The sequence below is a fragment of the Mytilus trossulus genome, chromosome 2, assembly GCF_036588685.1.
Source record: "Mytilus trossulus isolate FHL-02 chromosome 2, PNRI_Mtr1.1.1.hap1, whole genome shotgun sequence".
NCBI lineage: Eukaryota > Metazoa > Mollusca > Bivalvia > Mytilida > Mytilidae > Mytilus > Mytilus trossulus.
Window position 1 is genome coordinate 77,459,308 of NC_086374.1, and position 22,018 is coordinate 77,481,325.

At 31.6% G+C, this 22,018-nt stretch overlaps 1 protein-coding gene across 4 annotated transcripts in view; it reads right to left on the reverse strand.

Annotated features, from left to right (window-relative positions):
* LOC134708037 (steroidogenic acute regulatory protein-like) overlaps positions 1–22,018 on the reverse strand; it is a 116,392-nt gene that overhangs the window by 33,395 nt on the left and 60,979 nt on the right. For all 4 annotated transcript variants that reach the window (XM_063568289.1, XM_063568286.1, XM_063568287.1 and 1 more), the window contains exons 10-11: positions 20,417–20,578; positions 15,496–15,591 (exon numbers count right to left, since the gene is read on the reverse strand). In XM_063568289.1, coding sequence (XP_063424359.1) covers positions 15,496–15,591; positions 20,417–20,578 — 258 coding nt within the window. The remainder of the gene's footprint in view (positions 1–15,495; positions 15,592–20,416; positions 20,579–22,018) is intronic.

The following is a 22,018-nucleotide window of genomic DNA, read 5'->3' on the forward strand; positions in this document are numbered from 1 at the left end:
ATTTTCTTGGGGTGTGGGGGGTGGGGGGGATTGAGTATTTCCAAGAAAAACATGTTTGTATCAGGGAAAACATTTTCCTTTGAATTTTTAAATATGTATAATGGATTTCCTTACCTTTCACATATAATATTCAGTATTTCTGATTTTATGTTCAATAACGTTAATTATACGACTTTTTTTATGACTACATGAACTTGTGCCATTTATTTTTGGAGGTCTTTAGGAAGACAAGTTACAATTGTGCAGTGAACGGAGGCACTTATACATAACCTTATAATTCTGTTTGGAAACAAAAATAAATTCCCAATATATAAATATACATGTATGAATATACATGTATTATATGTCGTGTACATGATTGGATTTTGTAGATATAACTACCGCACAGAAAAAGTATCATGGATTTCGAGGCTTTCATATTCAAGGTTTTGAATTCTACCCTTATTGAAAACCTGTGGAGACCTCTATAGTTTCTTAAAACATCAATTATTTTTTTGTAAACTCAGTGCCGTCTCCCTAACACTAACTTAAGTCATATCTTTTCATTTTCATAATTTTTTCCCTGTTTGTCTCTGTTGTCTTGATTGTTGGAACGATTAGTGGTATCTAACAATATTTACGAACACTTTCTGAGAATTATGAATATTTCTTCTCTGTCAGATATGGATCATTACCAATGATAAAATGAAATGCTGAACATCACATCTTATAGAGGTTTAAATTTCAAATATTCGTCAATAACTTAAGATATAGCAATTTTGTCTTCAACATTTCAAATGTTAAAGGGTACATTTGTATTTTTTGCTTCGATTTGAAGGAAATTTATTTCAGTTTTTTCTGTGACAAAGTACAAGCATGTCGGTATTTCAACAATGTATGATTGACATAATCCCGGGGACATAATAAACATATATGGGGTATTCTGTATCAGACGAAAGAAAACTATTACAGTGTTGAATCCCATAAATATTCACAGTGCAAGCAGTGTATAATATCTACATTGAGCAAATCGATGAGGTCATGTTTATTGTAGAAACGATGGATGCGACCCCTATAAAGTCATGATCAATGTCATTCAATCAATGAGTATTTTATGCTATTCATAATGAATTTATCTGAGTCGCAGTAATTGTTTCTGTGGTAGTAAACATAAAATCAATTCGCACTGGCAATAATCAGTGATTTCTAAAATTAAATGAACCTGGATACAGTGATGCAAATAATTCTTTACAACAACTTTCAAAGAAACAATGTATAAACTACAGCATGTACAATGCAATTAGTTCTTGTTGTATGTAAATGTAGGCTATATTTGCCTTTTCATGGAAACGAAAGTATAGAGATTATAGACGATATAAAGAATATACTGTGTTAAAAAAACTTTGACTTAAACAATGAAAACTTACACATTGGACATGAAATATTTTGTCGATGAAGAAAATTAAATTATGTCACTTCTGAAATGAGTTTGTCGATAACGTAACTTTTTCTGACGGTAAAGAAACACGAATTCGATCACTACTCTGTTACGGGCTGTAGAAATGTATGCAGACTTTGGTAAAACCATGTAATCAAATATCCAAAAAAATGAAAATGTTCCTCAATACATGAAAATTGGTACCCACTAAAATAAATTAATCCACAGTACCATGAAAAATTGTATACAGCTTGATGTTGACAAATATTTCAGATGGTAATAAAACAGAGAGAATACATCATTAGTCATAGTATAAATGTATTGCTTCGCCAAGCGCAGCTGGATACGACCGCAGAAGTCCAACCCTGAACAGTTAGGGCAAAATGGACACAATATTCAAACTTGAAACAGGTCTAAATTTGGATTGAAATTAAATAATAAACAAATTTCGAGTTTGATGTATATCCGTCAAAAACTTTGGTTTTAGTTAATGTCTTTTGTGCGTTTAGGGGCGTCGTCACTTCTGTTCCAATGTTGAGCCAGTGGTTGGAAAACTATAATTCTTTATTGTACGAATTATTCGGCAAATTGAATTCTCAAAATTGACAATCAGCATTGCTGTCATTAGGGAATTGTCATTAAGTACCTACAGAACAACCATTATTTCTAAATTATCCTGCACAATGACGATCACTAAGAAGCTTGATGAACGTAAATAGTGCAGGGATACAGGTGACCCCCTCTATCTGGTAAATGACGTCATATAGGAGCGTATAATTGACGAGTTTTTTCCAGTGACATATGAACTCGAAAGTGGTCTATTGACACATAATAGGTTTCTGACGCAGAATAACTGTAGTCAAAGAACTTAGAATTGGTTATAAAATTTGAATTTAAATTCAATTTCTTGCTTTTGTGCAATACTTAGTTAATCTGTTTTCTGAGGATATACAAAGATTAAGCAATTGTGACACCCAATTTTTCATTGATCTCGATGAAATATTGCCACCCATACATGTGAACCTCCCGACGGGAGTACAATAATTCCGTTTTCCGGGGTCTCCTCCCGTCCTCCCGTTAAGAAGAAAAAAATCCTGTGTATGAAATATTTCATGAATAAATGATACAGGTGTAATTTACACCTGTGTTAAGTTTTATCTGTAAATCAAAGAAGATGTGTAATTACATGGCTTCACTTGACAGCTTGGGTGTCAAGTCACTGTCAAACATACTGTTAATCAACGATGTTTATCTCTGGCTAATGATCGCTATAAATTGCTGTTGTGTGATAGGAACTTTGTGTATTAAATTTTTTGAAAAACATTTTGGTTACTTCCCTTTGATTTGGCCTCTTATAAGTTTTTTATCGTTCAAAAATGTAAATTGTAAAATAAATGAATTATATTTTAATCAAATAATCATAAAAGGATAGTTATTAAATGTACTTAAATGTTTTGGGACAAATTAAATAATGTAAATTTACAAAATATTGTGGGAATCTAGACTTCTTTTTCAAAGATTAAATTGAAATTTATATAATAATTCTGACCAACATACTATTCTCAAACCATGCAAAAATCTGCATGTATTTGAACTTAATAAAGAAAAGTCGAACGCACCTTTGAGTGGCAAGGACGTTAATTTTGTCAATGAAAACTTTTCTAAATATATGGTGAAAACTTGGAATACCAGTATTCTTTTCCATGTATTTGCGGAGGAACTTACTAGTTCAAAGTAAGTGTTGCTTCATTGTTGAATAATTCGCTTGTCCAGTTTCACAAAGACACTTTTTAAAGATACTAGAACACACCCGTGATATCGCGGGTCCGTGACTGAATTAAAGTATATAACTATGCGTAAGCCTTATTTTAGTATTGGTATTATCATCTGATAAAAGTCGTGCCGATTATAAGATACAGTTTCTCTGCTTTCAAATCTTTCTGTTTGAACCCGTCGACCTAGAACTCTTCAATTATTGGTAATATTCAGGTCCTTGAATTGAGTATTTTTTTTCAACAGCATTGTCCAATAAAGTTCAATTCTTTGATTCGCTGTTTTACGTCATGCCCGCTAACAAATTGAAAACTGTACCTATACGCCTTATTTCAAGTTAAGTCCACATTTTTAGTATTCGTATTGTTATCTTAGAAAGTCTTACTAATTAAAAAACTACAATAGGGAATAATTTGACAATGATTGAATTTAGTTGTGTCGACCCTGTGATTGCAAAATCAAATACACCATTTGGTGGTGCGCCTGTCAGATGCGGAACGTACATATAAGGTTTGAGTAACAGGTGAATATACTAAATTGGTATCGGTATCGGATTCGACCCGGAACTTGTTAATTATTGGCAATATTAATTATCTGGAAAACAAAAGGGTCTGGAGTGGTGTAATTTTTAATCTACACCATTGTACTTTATTAGTTATAAATAAAGTTGAATTCTTTGATTGATCGTTTTAACGTGATGCCGGCTGATAAATTGGACCTCGTAATTTTAGTATTATAGATGTGCTGTCAACCTAGATATTAACCTGAACTAGTTGTATTACAGTAAACATGGATAAATTACCTGCTTATTTAGTAAAATCGATAGACAATGCATGTAGTTTGTTTAGTAAAATAACATTTACAATACATGGCGATGAAAATAAAGCGAGGATTTCTATAATGTTTGGACAAAGTGAGGATAAAAACAATAAACGTAAATCTCAATCTATGGAACGCAGGAATAACATTAGAATGTCAAATTTCATACAGAAAATTACCAAAGATAATGAAAATATAACAACAAACGAAAGTCAAGCTACTGAAATTATTCAATGTGATCAATTGATGGAACTCAAAAATGAAAATGTACGGAGCGCCGAAACTGCAACCGTAATGGACAATATGGCGCATGAATTACCGGAAAACGGCACAATGTTTTCAGATAAACATTTACATAAGAATTCACCTAAGAAAAGTAAGAAAACTACAAAAAGGAAAGGATCAATAGACAATGTCGATCAAAATTTATTGGAAAATGTAAAACAAAGTAGAAATGAAAGAAAATTGCCAGATAAACTAATAGCAAAATTGAAAGGAACCGGTAAAATTATACGGTATGATAGAGAACTTGACAATACAATAGAAGTGTGTTCAATTGATGATGATTACCATACATTTAAGAAAAATGTAGAACAAGACTTTGGTGATGTGAGAGACTATGAATTTTGTCCAGACGATACGGACGAAAAAGTTGAGTTAATGGCCAGATTTGCATTTGACAATGAACTGTTTACTTTGGTGAAATGAATATTGTTGTAAATAATTTTATTTTGAGCATACCGAAATACTAGTTTTTGTTCAATTTGAAAAGATAAGTCTTTGGTTAATAACTTATGCGACTGATTTAAAAATTTTGAACATGTGAAGGAATTGGAACTCCATCCGCATATATTGTTTTATTTTTTTCATCTTGCATAACCGTTTTGACTAAAATCACTGTTTACAGAATCGAATACATTTTTATCATTAAGTCTTAATTGATAAGAGATAGTATTTTGTTGGATCAAATTGAAGAAAATTCAAAAAAAAAAAAAAAAAAAAAGGAAAAAAGAAAAAAGGGAAAAAAAAGACATATTTTAAAAGTATATACATGTATATAAAGTATATAACTGTGAATATAAATGGATATTTTGAAGGAAATATATAAGGTATATAACATTAATGATGAATGAATACTATCAAAGTAAATAGATAAAGTCTAAATAAATGGATATTTAAAACTGTGATAATAATGTATATAAATATGTGTATAAGGAATTGCTATGTGTTATATAATAATTGTATGTATGAAGTATGATGAATAAAGATAAAAAAAATATTTGAACTTAATAAAGATTAAACAAAAAATTGGTCTAATTAAATCTCTGTATCAGTTTTAATAACAATTCACATGACCCAGACCCTAAATAAATATGGTCAGTAAAATTCAACTAAAAAAGGCAAATTGATAAACACAAAGTCTCAAGTTTCTAAAAATATGACTTTAATGCTAAAAAAAACATGTCAATTTACAGTTATTATTGAGTTATTTTTTAATTAATTTATCATAACAAAAAATACATGTATAGCATATTTCGTTCTTATTTGTATATTATCATTTATTTGCAAGCAGTGAACAATCAATTATCAAACACAAAACAAGAAACAGTTTCTTCTCAATATTTTTATTTGATAATGTGTTATCATTCAAATAGAAAGGCAACAAGGGTACTAGGGTGTATAAACACATTACATTCTGATGTAAATGAAAGAACACTTTAAAAGACAATTTCTACATTGTACGGTTACATTTACGACAAAATTAATGTTGATAAAAAACCTCCTGATCTGAGTCCCAATCTCCTGACCAAAATTTCCTAATCTCCTGATTTGAGTTTCACAGTCCATCCCCCTTCTTTTTTTTTTTAGAGAAATTTTCTTTTTATTTCTTGAAATCTTGAGGATAAAAAATTGTCCCTATCCCCCAATTTGTTTTTTAACCTCACCCTTTTTCCCCAAAAAAAATCTTTCACTTAAGATCTGGTCATAATTTCAATTCATATTTCCAATGGAGTGTGCAACCATAAAAACCTATTTAAATAGAAAATGACATATATACCCGTAATCATGGCTAAAATAAATATGCCTTCTGGCTTCATCAGCATTTAATAGTAACTTCTAACCAGATGTTCCCCAGGGCCCAGCTTTAAACGACTGCAGAGGTCAAACCCTGAACGGTTGGGGCTAGTATGGACACAACATTCAAACTGGATACAGCTCTGAATTAGGATTGAGATTAAATAGTTGACACATCATAGGTTTCTTACACAGAATGAATGTGGTCTAATGAACTGAAAATGTTTTTTTTTATTTTGAGCAATTCAGTATGCTGTTGAATATTTTCATTTCTGAAATCTGAAATAAGAAAAATTGAACCCAACCAATTTTTTTCACTCCCTGGTCCTTTCCCTTTTTCCAAAAATGATCTCAATTCAAATTTTTTATGGAGTTTTCAACAATAACTTATTTTAAACTGAACGTTCCTAGTCGGTGATATTGAATGTAATCATAAAATATAAAATTTCATACAGTCATGATTTAAATTAATTTAACTACTTTTCTGGACAAAGAAAGATAACTCCAATGCAACATTTTAGTTGGCAAATTTAAAATGAAGTTCATTAACCTTAAATTTTTGGCCAATTTCCAATGGACTTTATAAATAATAAAGTTTTTGTCAAATTTCCAAAATACGTAATTTTAGAGCAGTTTAGGTGAGATATTAAAATACGTTTCAATTACCAACCTTACACTGCTTTTAAATTATGTTTTGTACTTAAGTAATTGTCCATTAACCTGGAAACTCTTTCCCCCCCCCCTTTTTTGCACCTTATTCCTTAACGGTTTGAGCCTTAACTCCCAAAGACAACTATTACCATCCCTTAGTGGTATTCCAATATCCAAAATCTAAATACATGGTTTGATTTATCATTTCAAAGAACCCCATGAATTCAATTTTTGATGAAATCAAATAAAGTTCAATTTTGGACCCTTAAGACCTCAATGTGAACCAATTTGATATAAACCGGTCATAAATATTACAAATCTAAATGCATGGTTAGATTCAGCAAATGAAGAACTCGATATATTTAATTTTTGTTGAAATCAAACAAAGTTTAATGTTGGACCTCGATTTGGACCAATTTGAAAACTATAAGCCCATAATAAAAAAAACTAAGTACATGTTTAGATTCAGCATATTAAAGAACCCCAAGAATTCAATTTTTGTTAAAATCAAACTAAGTTTAATTTTGGACCCTTTGGATCTCAATGTAGACAAATTAAAGAATCTGAAGACACGATTAGACTCGGCATATCAAAGAACCCCTATTATTCATTTTTTGTTAAAATCAAACTAAGTTTAATTTTGGACCCTTTGGACCTCAATGTAGACAAATTAAGAATCTGCATACAAGGTTAGACTTGGCATATCAAAGAACCCCTATTAATCATTTTTTGATGAAATCAAACAAAGTTTAATTTTGAACCCTATTGGCCCCTAATTCGTTGTGACCAAGACTCCCAAAATCAATCCCAACCTTCCTTTTATGGTCATAAACCTTGTGTTTAAATTTCATAGATTTCTATTAACTTATACTAATTAATGTAATGGTGCGAAAACCAAGAAAAATGCTTATTTTATGCTTATTTTGTCCCCTAATTCCTAAACTGTTTGGACCTCTACTCCAAAATTAATCCCAACTTTCTTTTTGTGGTCATAGACCTTATGTTAAAATTTCATTGATTTCTATTATTTTATAAATACTAAAGTTATTGTGCGAAAACCAAGAATAATGCATATTTGGGCCCTTTTTTTGGCCCCTTATTCCTAAACTGTTGAAACCAAAACTCCCAAAATCAATCACAACCTTCCTTTTGTAGTCATAATACTTGTGTCAAAATTTCATAGTTTTCTATTGCTTTGAACTAAAGTTATAGTGCGAAAACCAAGAAAATGGTTATTTGGGCCCTTTTTGGGCCCCTAATTCCTAAACTGTTGGGACCAAAACTTCCAAAATCAATCCAAACTTTCCTTTTGTGGTCATAAACCTTGTGTTCAAATTTCAAAGATTTCTATTGACTTAAAGTTTCAATTTTTGCAGTCTCCTATAAAGATCAATTGACAGCTAATCACCTCAAGACAATACAAAATTTCAAGGTCAAGAATGCCATGTGTTGTAAATCTTTGACCTTTGATTACATCAACATCTAAGAATGACATTTTATCATTAAAAATTTCATAGGTGAACTTTTATAATAATTTTATCTGATGTCCCATCTTATGTATTTTGAATCCATCATCTCGATATCTGCCATGATAGAATATTTTGTCTTTAAGTTGAAATGCAGAAATAATTTGATTCATTATTTCAAACATAAGTATGTCACAGATTTCCGGTGAAGGAACTGCATTAATTGCAGTACCTATTGTTTGTTTATAAATTTTTCCATCAAATTCAAATACATTGTTTTCTAAAATGATTCTCAACAAATGTACTATACGTACCGGGTATTAATAAATTGACTGGGGGAGCATTGACTTTGAAGTTTGATTTGTCAAAACTGTCATACTGGTTCATTCAACTGCACTCAATAAAGCTTCTTGAGATATATTAGTAAACATTTGTGTTATATCATAGGAAACCAAAAGGCTATTTGCCATAGGTTTTAATTTCTCAATGATATTAATGATGATGATGGTGGGTTCCAACGTCCAGCTATCTAAATAGATATTGCGCACTACAATAACCTATTCTTGCAGTGTTGGATCTGCTGTTCTTTTCCCTTTCATCTTGCTCCGATCTGGTGGTTGAGGTTGGTATGGAGTGTCTGGCCGTTCTAGTAAGATGAAGGCAGTTTGAATGGGCCTCTGGATCTGGCAAGGATATTGGCGATGTATGTGATGGTGTGCAAAGTAGGACAGGGCCATCTATGTCAAAACCCTCTGTGAAATCTATCCTACAATGCTTACTTCTAGGTTTGCTTGGAGTATAGGAGTACCGGCGATGGCAGTCCTCTGGGAGTTGTACAGACTAGTTACAGTGTCTGTCTTGATGTTGAGTCCCTCTGGTACTCCACAATATTTTGTTGGTGTAAGTGGTATACCAATAACTGTATCCATGGCTTGCGTTTCGACATATGTTACCTACCCTTGTACTGGTGGTAGGTTCAGGGGTTGCAGTGGAAGCAACAGCTTTTTTGGAGTCCATCCACTGGGGGGTATATATAGAATAATAGGTAGTTGAGTTTTTGATACTGACTATATCATGTGGAATATCTAGACGAGCCGGTTAGGGCGAGTTAAGATATTCAACATGATATACCGTATAGCGGGTTATTTTCGCGGGTGTAAAATTTCGCGATTTTCATTGAATAAGGTATACGAAAAATGTTGGCAGTTATTATTTGGGCGGATTCAACATTTTTAACATTACCTTTGCATGTACACTTTTAAATTGGAGGAATTTATTTTGGCGATTTTGTTCTATCTGCAAAAATAAGCGAAAATTTACACCCCGCGAAAATAACCCGCTATACGGTAGTCAGTATCAAAAACGAAACTACCTATTATTCTGTTTATCGGTAATTATGACGTCACACAATGTTATGATGTCATGCAATGTATTGCCTAATATTTTCAGAGATACAGCCAGCACGTTGATATTCAAAAATATTAGGCAGTAAGATCAAAGGGAAAATATACTAATTACCAATAATAATGAACGATGTAGTATCTTTTATATATGAAGACTGATTTTGAACAATTGGAATAAGAAAATAGTCAACGTAATGACTTATAAGTTCAGTTACAGAACCACACTGTGATATAATTGGTCTGCCAGTTGGAATTATATTTAATTCATTTAATCCATCATGATGTACTTGTTTGAACGTTTCGGTTTCAAGACGGTAAATTTTCTAAAATATGGCCATGTTGATGACGTATAAATGAGTCAGATGATGTATAAATGAGTCAGTTTTATATCCTGTATTGCTACGAAACGGATGAAGGTCAGTTTTTTCTTGACTAAACATATACCAACATCTTACTTTTCTAGCAAATTCATTGTAGTCTTTTAGTATAGACATTTTTGCATTTTTGCTTGATGGAGTTGGTTTAAATTTCAAGAGTTTTGCCAACAGGTTATATTCCTGATTTGATAATCTACATTTTGATAGATTAATTACATGCTTTTTTGCATGTGCAATTCTTTGCTGCATATTATATTCATTCCATTCTTTGTTATTGTAGAATCTTAATTTATGCTTTTTTGCATGTGCAATTCTTTGCTGCATATTATGTTCATTCCATTCTTTGTTATAGTAGAATCTTAATTTATGCTTTTTTGCATGTGCAATTCATTGCTGCATATTATATTCATTCCATTCTTTGTTATTGTAGAATCTTAATTTATGCTTTTTAGCATTTCTATTAAAATGATGTGCCAGTTTTTAGTTCACATTGGGTGATTCTCTTAGCTAACTGCCTTTGTTGAGCTCACATTGGGTTGCTAAAGAATATTTAGGTTTACACATGATATAAACCTTGAAAAGAGATCTGCCCAAATTCACATGGATTGATAGGTGGGGTAGTGAGAAATTTTCCGTGTTGATGATATATATGTATAAATGAATCACATTGTTTTATGGAATTTTTCAAAGAAAATCAGTCCATCAAGTATTATTAACTCAAGGCTAAAAGCTTTGTTCACCGGACAATAAATTAGCACTGTGGCCCATCAAACAGGATATGCTGATCGTTCTCAATGCAGAAAACCATTCTCGGTAAGGTGCAATAGGACAGCTGTCCTTGCATACATTTTGTTATAATAAATTACCCATGTAACCATGCATCCACTATAGCATGATAGGACCTGACACTAATATTAAATATATTAATATAAATATATCAATATATACATGAATAAATTTCATATTGAATTATATTCAAATTAAATGCATCCTATATCCCAAGCTTAACTGCTTAAACACCAAAGGAAGTGTCGGGTCCTATCATGCAATATGGATGCGTGGTTGCATGGGTGTTTTATTATAACAAAATGCATGAACAATTGTTATACTTCTAGCAAAAAGTCCCAACATATAGAAACAAAGCTTTCCCCCAAAAAAAAATCAAAAACATTGTTCTCTTCTAAATACTGTAAAATATCATGAATCAATCAAATGCTATCGCTTACATAATGCCTAATGGGCCAATATCTATTTTATAGAGATCAAAGACCAATACTTAAGTAATTGTCCATTAACCAGAAATCCCTTGTTTTTCATCCATTTTTTGCCCCTAATTCCTAAACAGTTTGAGCAAAAAAAACAAAACAAAGTCAATTCCTTTGTGGTAAGGAAACTTTTGGTTTAATTTCAGAGATATTCATACACTGTTCCAGAAGTTATTGTCTGGAAACACCAAAAATGCTTTTTAGGGGTCCTTTTTAGCCCCTAATTCCTAAACCATTGGGACCATAGATTTTTATCTATTAATTGATACTAAATTGTAATTGTCCAGAAACCAAATATTTTCGAATGACTCTGATGGCCATGATGAGATACAAATATACGACTGCAAAATATTTTTTCGTTTAAAGGGGAAATTTGTAACCTTATCATCAAAGTAAACGCAAACTGAAAACAGAAATAAATATGTTGATAAAATATCTCCAATTGTGAGATCCAAACTCAACCAGAAAATATCCAGTTGTGACTAGACAATTATGTCAAACCTTGCATAATATAACGGCCAAATAAGATAACTTGAGACTCTTACTTTCTGTAAGGAATCTAATATAGAGTGGGGTGCTAATTTTCGCCATAACTTTCCATGTTTTCTGCAGTTTATGTTCAGGTCTTTATGTTTTAGAAGTGTACTGATATTTCTATATGAAGATAACATCAAAAGCAAAATATTCTTAGCTTGAAAATGTGTTTTTTTGAAAAATAAATCATCTGAAAAGTTAGATTAAAGGCTTTTTGAATTTCCTGATGTTTTGTCAGAGGGGGACACATATTCACTGTTTTTACACTTCTATGTAAAACCAAATAACTGCAGCTTTAAACAATATCTATCAAATCAATTTCATTATAGATGAATAGCAGACATTTCAAAGGTGTAAAGAACTGAAATTTAGGGCAATCTTCAAAGAATAACAATGAAATACTTCTTTGAAACAATTTTTTCATTCAGGAAATTGGCTGAAAATTGTTGTCTGTTTTTCTGTCATTTGCGGTAAATTTAGTGCCGAAATTAAGAGATTAAAAAAAATCATATTTGTTTTATAATTTACAGGGATCTTTCTACCATTTCACCCATCTTTTGAAGTTTTAACACCTCAAAATCATAAAACGGTGAAATTGTGTCCCCAGCAAATTATGAGCGCCGCACTCAATAGGTTTAAAATGACCCCATGATATTGTATAATGACACATTTTTACTGTAAAAAGCAGAATGACACTAGATCAACATACCAATATGCATAAACAGAGGGGAGAGGGGTATGTCTATTTTCCATTACCTTACTGAAAGTAGACCCCAGATAAATTTTCTATGTTAAAATTATTATAAATGAAGTAAGAACTCTTTGCAACTCAGCCAAAAACACAAATAACAAGAAATACAAAATGTATTACACTCAAATCAAAGAAAGCTTGCAGTTAATGAAATGCTTGTAACAGCAATTTTCTTAATAAAATATAATCAGTTGAGTTGAGACAGTGAAAAAGTTTCAAATTTAATGCAACTGTTAACCGAACAGAAATATTCACTGGGGTAAAGCTGATGACCGTAACTGCATTCACAGTCATCCCAAGATGTCAAGTGAAAAATTAGGTCAGTCTTTGTATTGTCTGTTTTTAAAAGTGTTTCTATATTATTTTCTTTACAAAGTATACATTGGTACGATGTAGATTTATAAAAGATTCACACAGATATCGCAAATTACTACTGAGAAATGTGTAAGAAACAGGAAATTGGATTTGAAAAAATCGCTTAGATGACCATAAATCATGATTAAAATATTTTCAAGATGACCGTAACATATTACAAGGATGACCATGATTGGTAAATAGATGACCATAATTTGTAAATATGACCGTAATTTATAAAAGATGACCTTAACATTTGAAGAATGACCATCAATTCTACGAAATATCATTATTTGTATTACATTATTTTAATCAAATAGTTAATCGTTTAATTTGGTATAAAATGTTTTTTTTAAGACTGCATTATCCTATTCCTATAGGTAGAAGAAAAAAACATAGTTCACCATATGAAGCCTCCAAGTACACACCAAAAGATTTTTTTTTAATTCTGGGATTCCTGTTAATGTCATATAATAAATACACCGTTTTAAAAAATTCAAAAATGCCAATGCATGAACAACCATTGACATTATATCGTTTCAACACTACTACCATTGCAAATGTTCTTAATTTCAGATAAGTACATGTCTTATCATTATACCACCTGCAAATTCACGTCATTTAATGTAGACAGCATTTTGATACACACTATAGACAATGATGTTTGTCCACAAACATTTAGTTTTAGAAAAAAAGTTTTGGATGAAAACACTGGTCATTCTGCATATATGTTTGTACATTTTGGAGTTGAAGTAACAAAACTTGAAATAATGTGAAGAAAAGATTATAAGCTAAATATAAATTTAGTAGAACAAACTATATTATTCAAAAGAAGTTCCTCAAATTTGAAAATCAGTGGCGATTATGTAGAAGAAGGGTGTCAAACAGAATTAAAAAATAAATTTTATTAGGTCGTCAGTTTTCTCATTTGAATTATTTTACATTGCTATTAAGGGGCCTTTAATAGCTGACTATGCGGTATGGACTTTGCTCATTGTTGAAGGCCATATGGTGATCTATAGTTAATTTTTGTGTCATTTTGATCTCTTGTGGAGAGTTGTCACATTGGCAATCATACCACATCTTCTTTTTTTATATTAATGAACTATTGTCAAATATTGAACAAAACTGAAAAGAGATAAGGTGATACGAAGACTTCATTTTGAAATGGAAATCCCTATCTAATGGAATATTTATTGAACATATTGCTTTTCATTTGTTACTGGATGTTTGAAGGTTTTATTCCCAGTCAACAATATACTCTACAAGATATGTTCTAGAAACGCTGGCATTCTAAATTACTATTACGAAAATGTTCAAAGTTAAGTGAGTTAACTTTTTAGGGGTTATAAAGCAAAAGGACAGACCAGTAAAACCAACTGAATGCAGAATAAATTTTGCAGTTCCATCGGATTCTGTGTTGTCAAGGGATTGTTTATTATTTTTGGCAGATGTTAAGATTTTAATGTGCTTCCTCTGGAACCATACATATGGGCCCAATTACTGGATATTCATGTGTTTGATTAATGGGGGTTTTTCTTCAACTTTTTGTCGTATTGCTGTCAATTTGTATTCAAATTTTTATGTCGTTATCAATAAATATTTAATTATTTATGAGAAATATGCAATTAACTATCACTGTCATAAACTCAAAATACGGCAAATAGTTAAAGAAATTGATTAAATATATTAATATCCGCTAACCAAGCCCCTATTGAGACAAACTCAACAAAAAACTATGAATACAAATATGAATATTTCTTAGAATAGACGGTCATCCTTTAAAAGTTAAGGTCATCCCTTACAAATTACGGTCATCATTTAACCAATTACCGTCACCCTTGTTATGAATCACTGATCCTGTTAAGGTCATCTGGATTATGATTTACGGTCATCTTGGCGATTTTTTCAAATCCAATTTCCTGTTTAATACACATCTCTCAGTAGTAATTTGTGATTTGAGTGTGAATCTTTTATAAATTTACATCGTACGTATGTATGTTTTGTAAAGAAAATGTTATAGAAACACTAAAATAGACAATAACAAGAATGTGTCCAAAGTACACGGATGCCCCACTGGCACTATCATTTTCCATGTTCCATGGACCGTGAAATTGGGTCAAAAGTCTAATTTGGCTTTAAATTTAGAAAGATCATAAGCAGCAAGTGTACTAAGTTTCATGTTGATTGGACTTCAGCTTCATCAAAAACTACCTTGACCAAAAACTTTAACCTGAAACTCCCATTTTCATTTTCTATATTCAGTTGACTGTGACATTGGGGTCAAAAGTCTAATTTGGCTTTAAAATTAGAAAGATCATATCATAAGCAACAAGTGTACTAAGTTTCTAGTTGATTGGACTTCAGCTTCATCAAAAACTACCTTGACCAAAAACTTTAACCTGCAGACGAATGAACGAACGAACGGACGGACGAACAAATGAACGGAGCCACAGACCAGAAAACATAAAGCCCCTCTACTATCGTAGGTGGGGCATAAAAATACTGACCTAATTTTTCATCCAACATCTTGGGATGACTGTGAATGCAGTTACGGTCATCAGCTTTACCCCAGTGAATATTAACAGCATATAGTTTCACATACTTACTCTGCTTTCTACACAAGTTGGGTTCCAGTGAGAATTCTCTTCTAACTGATAGGCACACTCCTCCCATAGATATTGAGCTCTAAAATCTACCTCACTCTGTAAAATGATGAATAACATGTACAAAATACACTGTTTCATAAAAAAATATCTATCCAAATTTACTCAGGAACAATGCATAAAATAATGATTAACCTGTCTAAAATACACTGTTTCATAAAAAAAATATCTATCCAAATTTACTCAGGAACAATGCCTGTTTGCAATTTTTTACATTAATGGGTACAAGAGAAAATATTATTGTTGTCTAAGTAATAGCATTTCATGTACTGTTTTATCCCATTTTTCAACAATTAAATACTGTTCCTGCATGAGTGAAAAATATTGATTTTCCATCACAATATTTATTCTGAATCCATAATTACTCTTAATACCTAAGTATTTCACATGACAAAAAAAGAAACAGATTTTTCAAGCTGAAACATGAAAATGAGGTATTAAATATGAACAGTTTATATACCGGTACTGTAATGTAAAAGAAGAAAAAATAATAAAAATGATGAAAAATGGTAATATGACAAATAGAAACTTTGTAACATTAGACATCTTGCATACAAGGTCTGAAGCATTCAGGTCTTCAACATTATGAAATATAAAGCTTTATACAAATAGTTTACTCCATTGAAGCTACCACCAGAGAGTTATCCCGTATAATGTCTCTCATTTTATGCCTCTCTTCACCATCTTCGCTAGCCAAGGGTTACGATCCACTCCTGCTCTCTTCACCCTTGGCGGATTGAGCCAACATTTGTGAAAATAATGTTGCGCCATCTATCGGAAGATAAAAATCACGCCCATTCGGAATACATTATTCTTGACCAATGGTAGCACTTGAACTCTTCAATTTGGAGGTAAAAACACGGTAGCGTCTAGATTATACACACTTGGTAAAGCCGGAAATGAAAATATACGTTAACATTCATCCATTTGTGCATTGAATATACACAGGAACTATTATTGCTTGATTAAATACATTCAAGTTGTCACTAAATATAGTCGTATGTTTAGGGATGTAAAGACTTGTTGCACAATAAACACGTGGTAATTGTTTACAAACACTTTCTACATTTACACGTGATCATGTCATAGGCGCTTTTTGATTGGATGCAGCGAGTTTTGACTGCAACCAATGAAAATCCTTACCTTGTGTCTCCGAAATTTTATCTCAATCCGCCAAGGGTGAAGAGAGCGGGAGTGGATCGTAACCCTTGGCTAGCCAAGATGCTCTTCACAGACAAGACAAGAAAACTTGATGCAAAAATTTTTGTTACAAAAAATATTTCTCCAACTATTACAGTTTTCAAAAAAATAGACAATAACACTAAAAATTGATAAAAATCATCATTTAAGAGCAACAATTCTAGTAACCAGTCCAATGACAAATTCAGCAGTTAGATTTTTTATAGATCTGGTCTTGCTTATTATTTTTGCTATTAAAGTTTCTTTCCATCGTTTGCAGTTTCTAATATAAGATATTTGACAATAAAATGTTTTGCTGAGCGCAGCCTGATATGACCGCAGAGGGAGAAGCCTGTACATTTGGGGCAAGTAATATTCAGAAATGCATAGGGACAAGAAATATAAATGAAAAACATAAAGATTTTAATCTGTTGATGTCACAATTACGTCACAATGTGTACTGTTATCACAAAAACCATGAAAAGTACTGAATTTGTGCAGTTTTCTATTTTTATTTACATTGTGGAATGTCCGGCGCAGCCGAGAAACAACAAAATAATTTAACAGAACCTTTATCATAACTATTGCCAAAATCTCACCAAATATAAAGTTGTTAATTGGGTGCTCACATACTCTTTCAATCTAAAATATACTTAAAGATGTGATGAAAAAACAAGGAAAATCACGAAATTTAACAAAATATGCAAATTAAGTCATGGTAACTTGTAATTTTTGTTCAATGTCAAAATTGTTTTGTTTTTCTTAGTACCTTATACCTTAGTCAAGTTTTCAGTAATTTAAGAATATGTATGAACACTTTTAAATTAGCAGTAATCTTTGGGATAAATAAGGGTCTTATTGCCCCTACTCCTTTCAATGTTGATATTGTCTGAAATTGGATTGTGATAAAAAAAATTGACATAAAATAGGTTTCTGACACAAAATAAATGTGGTCAAAGATCTTAAAAATCTATGGCCCAATACTTTGCAATTGAAGATTTCTTCTTGAAACTTTAAAAAAAAAATCAAATTTCAAAAGTTTGAAGAAAAAAAAAATATGTACCCTTCAAAAAATTGGAACCCCCGTCCCATTCTTTTTGACCCCTCAATTTCAATCCCAGCCTTCCCTTTGAGGTATGGAATAGTATAGTACAATTTTATAGAGATTCATTCACTTTAACACAAGTTGTCTGGAAACTACAAAAGTGCTTGTTTTGGCACCTTTTGGGCCCATTAATTCTAAATTGATGGTACCATAACACTTAAAAATAAATCCCAGGCTTCCCTTTGTCGTATGTAGTCTCGCAGTACAATTTTAGAGAGATACATACACTTACACACAAGTTATTGTCCAGAAACTCGAAAAATGCTTGTGTTTTGACCCTTATCCCTGCATGTTTGGGGCAAATACCCCAAAACTCATTCCCAGCTTTCCCTATGTGGTATGGAACCTTGAGGTACAATTTTATAGAGATCCATACACTTATACACAAGTTATTGTCCAGAAACTACAAAAGTGCTTGTTTTTGGTCCATTTTGGCCCCTTTATTTCTAAGATGTTGGTACCATAACACTCAAAATAAATCCCAGCTTTCCCTTTGTGGTATGTAGTCTTGCAGTACAATTTTAGAGAGATACATGCACTTAGTCACACAAGTTTTTGTCCAGAAACTACAAAAATGCTTGTTTTTTGCCCCTAATTCCTAAACTATTGGTACCATAACTTCCAAAATCAATCCCAAACTTCCTTTTGTGATATTAAACTGTCTTGCAAAATTTCATAAAGATCCATATACTTTAACTTAAGTTATAATGTCTTGACTTCAAATGTGTTTTTGGATAACGATGACACAGACATCATAGCATTATACCCAACAACAAAAATTTGCAGTTTGTTGACTGTTTCAGTCATGTTAACTTATTGTCCTTCTGATCATTTTTTGGCTATTTTCATAAAAGTGTCTAATTATCTATTATGATTTTGAAGATAATAGGCAAAAATAAAAGAAAATGGTAAAATTTAAGGCCCATAACTCCTCTAAGAAGTCATCTGACAGTTTTTTATGAACAATAGGTAAGCTCCACATTTCTGGTCAATCAAATTTTCCCTGTTTTAAGCAATTTAAAATAATAGACCAACTTGCATTTTACTGATTTGTTCTATTTTTAGCACTGGCTGTCAAATTGGAAGGCAAGGTGATCACAATTTTAAAACTTAATACCCAAATGATGATTATGGCCAAGTTTAGTTAAGTTTGGTACAGCAGTTTCAGATTAGACAATTTTTTATAAGTTAAAGAACATTCATGGGCGCCAAGTGATGAGGAGAGCTTAATTAGCTCTTTGGTCAGGTGAGCTTAAAATAGTTATTAACCATTACTTACAATTACCAGGTGGAAACCCAGTTGAAATAGAACAAAAGAATCGAAGCTCTTTGTTTAAGGGATTTTTTGGCAATAAATGCTTACTGTAATGTTTACTATAGTAACAACAATTTTAAAAGCTAATCGAAACAAATAAAACAACAATTTTCTTCTCAATTATGAAGTGTTTTCTTTTAAAAACATCATTTGCCTAAGTTTTCAATTTATCTATTACATAGTAATGCAGAACAATTAGATATCAAATCGATGACATGGGTATCTATCAAGTTGGATGGAGAAAATGCATACTCTCAGATTTTAAAACAAAAATCACCACAGACAGAAAACATATCAATCTATTAGTTCAGTCATTTTTGTGTCTGCCCTTCCATTATTTGACCCAAGAAATAATTCCCAAAAATGTGTAACAATTGTATTGCAAAGAGAAAATTGAGTGCAACTTTTTATGTTAGGGCATGTATGAGGTGTATATTTTGTCTTTAAAACATACAAAGCAAGAGTATTTGATATATCATCTCGCTTCAGATTCTATCATTTTTATATATCAAATCTACAGGTTGACTTTAAAACATAATAATAGGTGTGTTCAAATAGCTATCTTTTTACTGAAAGTACTTTACGAGTCTTTTAAGTTGGATGATGAAAATGCATATCGTGTGTGATTATTCTAGGGTTTATAATCTTCAACCACTGAAAAGTTTTAGTCTGCCCTTCCACGAAATATTAAATTAGAATTTTTAAAATATTTAAGCATTTTCAAAAATTCCACCTGACAACCGATCAGACAATAGTTTTAAGTTGAATCAATGCAGACAAGATCATTAACTGATGCTCATTAGCTAGTAGATACATTTGTCTTTTAAAATGCAACTGACATATACGGATCGGATCGTAATGGTGCTATGTGGATAAATTTATCGGTTTTAAAGAGCAAAATTGGCAGCGGGTCATCCCTACAATGGCTTCCATTTTTACAATTGTGAAAATGAACTGGCATAATGGGGAGATCATTTTGACGAAATAGAATCCTGACTGTTACTCTCTTTTTGAGTACAACAATTTACTTATATATGTATAAATATAAAAATGATCAATAAAATTAATTTACATCTTAGTGGAAAAATAGCAAATACAATGTAACAGTTTTGAAGTATTATATTTAATCTTGCCAAGGGACTCAATGTGACTGCAAGCTTAACAAGGAGACCACTGAGGCATTAATTCAACATGACTACTATTATATATATATATATATATTAAAATTTTATGAAATGCAATCCTTCTTTTAGCATTTGACATACCTGTAGTCTATAAACTTTCCTTTTAATTTTTTTATTGTATATACTGTGAACAATGCCATCTTCTGGGTTATCTCCCTTCTCTAGTTTCCAACCATCTTTAGTTTGATGCATTTCCCAAACAATGTCCATTAACTCATCACCTAACTGAATGTATTCTTGCTCCTGTAAAAATACCAAAATTCTAAGAATAACACTAAAATTCTTAGAAATGTTAACACTTATCAAAATATACCATTTTAAGCACAACATTTAAAAATCAAAGTGCTGGATAGCACCTCTGGAAAGTTTGCAACTTTAGCTGTGTATTATTCCAAAAAGGTTATAGACGTGTATTATTTCGAATATGTATTTCATTACAGCTTTGATGTTTCAAACTAAACCATTGTCTCGTCAGTAATTATCAAAAATCTCTTTTTTACATGTATGTTTATCATAAAAAGTTTTGATATTTTCTCATGATTGCAACCTTAAACTGTCATGACTGTAGATCTAGAATAATGAAACATACATGCAGGAAGCTCTGTTAATTTCTTTAATTACCCATGCCATGCTCAACTTCAAGGGCCTGTGAATTAGTATTTTTCTATTGGTTTAATGCCTTCATATTTGTTTTTAGTAAATTAATTGTTCCACATGTTTCATATCGGGGCCTGTTAAAAGCTTTCAACATGTATATGGTACAAATATTTCTCATTATTGACGACATTTAAAGTGGCCTCTAGTTACATGTATTAATACATTTTCATTCTTTGAAATCTTTTGGATAGCATTGGTTCTTTGCAAAAATACTGCATCCTTACTTATAAATTAGACAGTTACAGTAACTTAAATCAATACAACTGTTAAGAAAGTGAATTTATATTAAAGGCTTTTATCAAAAATAGGGAACATGTCCATGGGACTCAAATGATGCCCTCGCTAGCATTAACGTTATAAACTCATGAACTGTAAATGTGACACTACCAACATTTTTACTTGATCTGAATTATTGGTTAATAAACATTGTTTATTCATTCTAATTATACAGTATTGTGCAATAGAATTGTAAGATCTTGACATTTGTTTTGTGTCAGAAACCAATGTTACGTCAACAATTTGATCGCAATCCAAATTCAGAGCTGTATCAAGCCTGAATGTTGTGTCCATACTTGTCCCAACTGTTCAGGGTTCGACTTCTGCAGTCGTATAAAGCTGTGCCCTGCAGAGCATCTGATTTCATTTGTAACAAAGCACAACTTAAGAGCAGTAAAACTAAATCCACAAATTCAAACTTGATTAGTGTTTGTGGTAATAATAATTGTGTATAAGTTTCATAACATTTGGTTAGGACATACTATACTAATTAGAGAACAGAAACTTAAATTTCCAGCCACTTTTCTTTTTGTAAAGTCGCATTAAACGCTAGAATGGTACAAGTTACGCAACAAAATTTCAAACTTGACTTGTGAATTGTGGTTATAAGCATTGCGTATCAGTTTCAATCATACAATTTGGTTCAGGCAAACTAAAGTAAGAAAACAGAAACGAATTTTGGGATATATACGGAGGTACTTATAAGTAAGGGAAGAATGTACATACTTACAGAAGAACAAGGATAAAAGT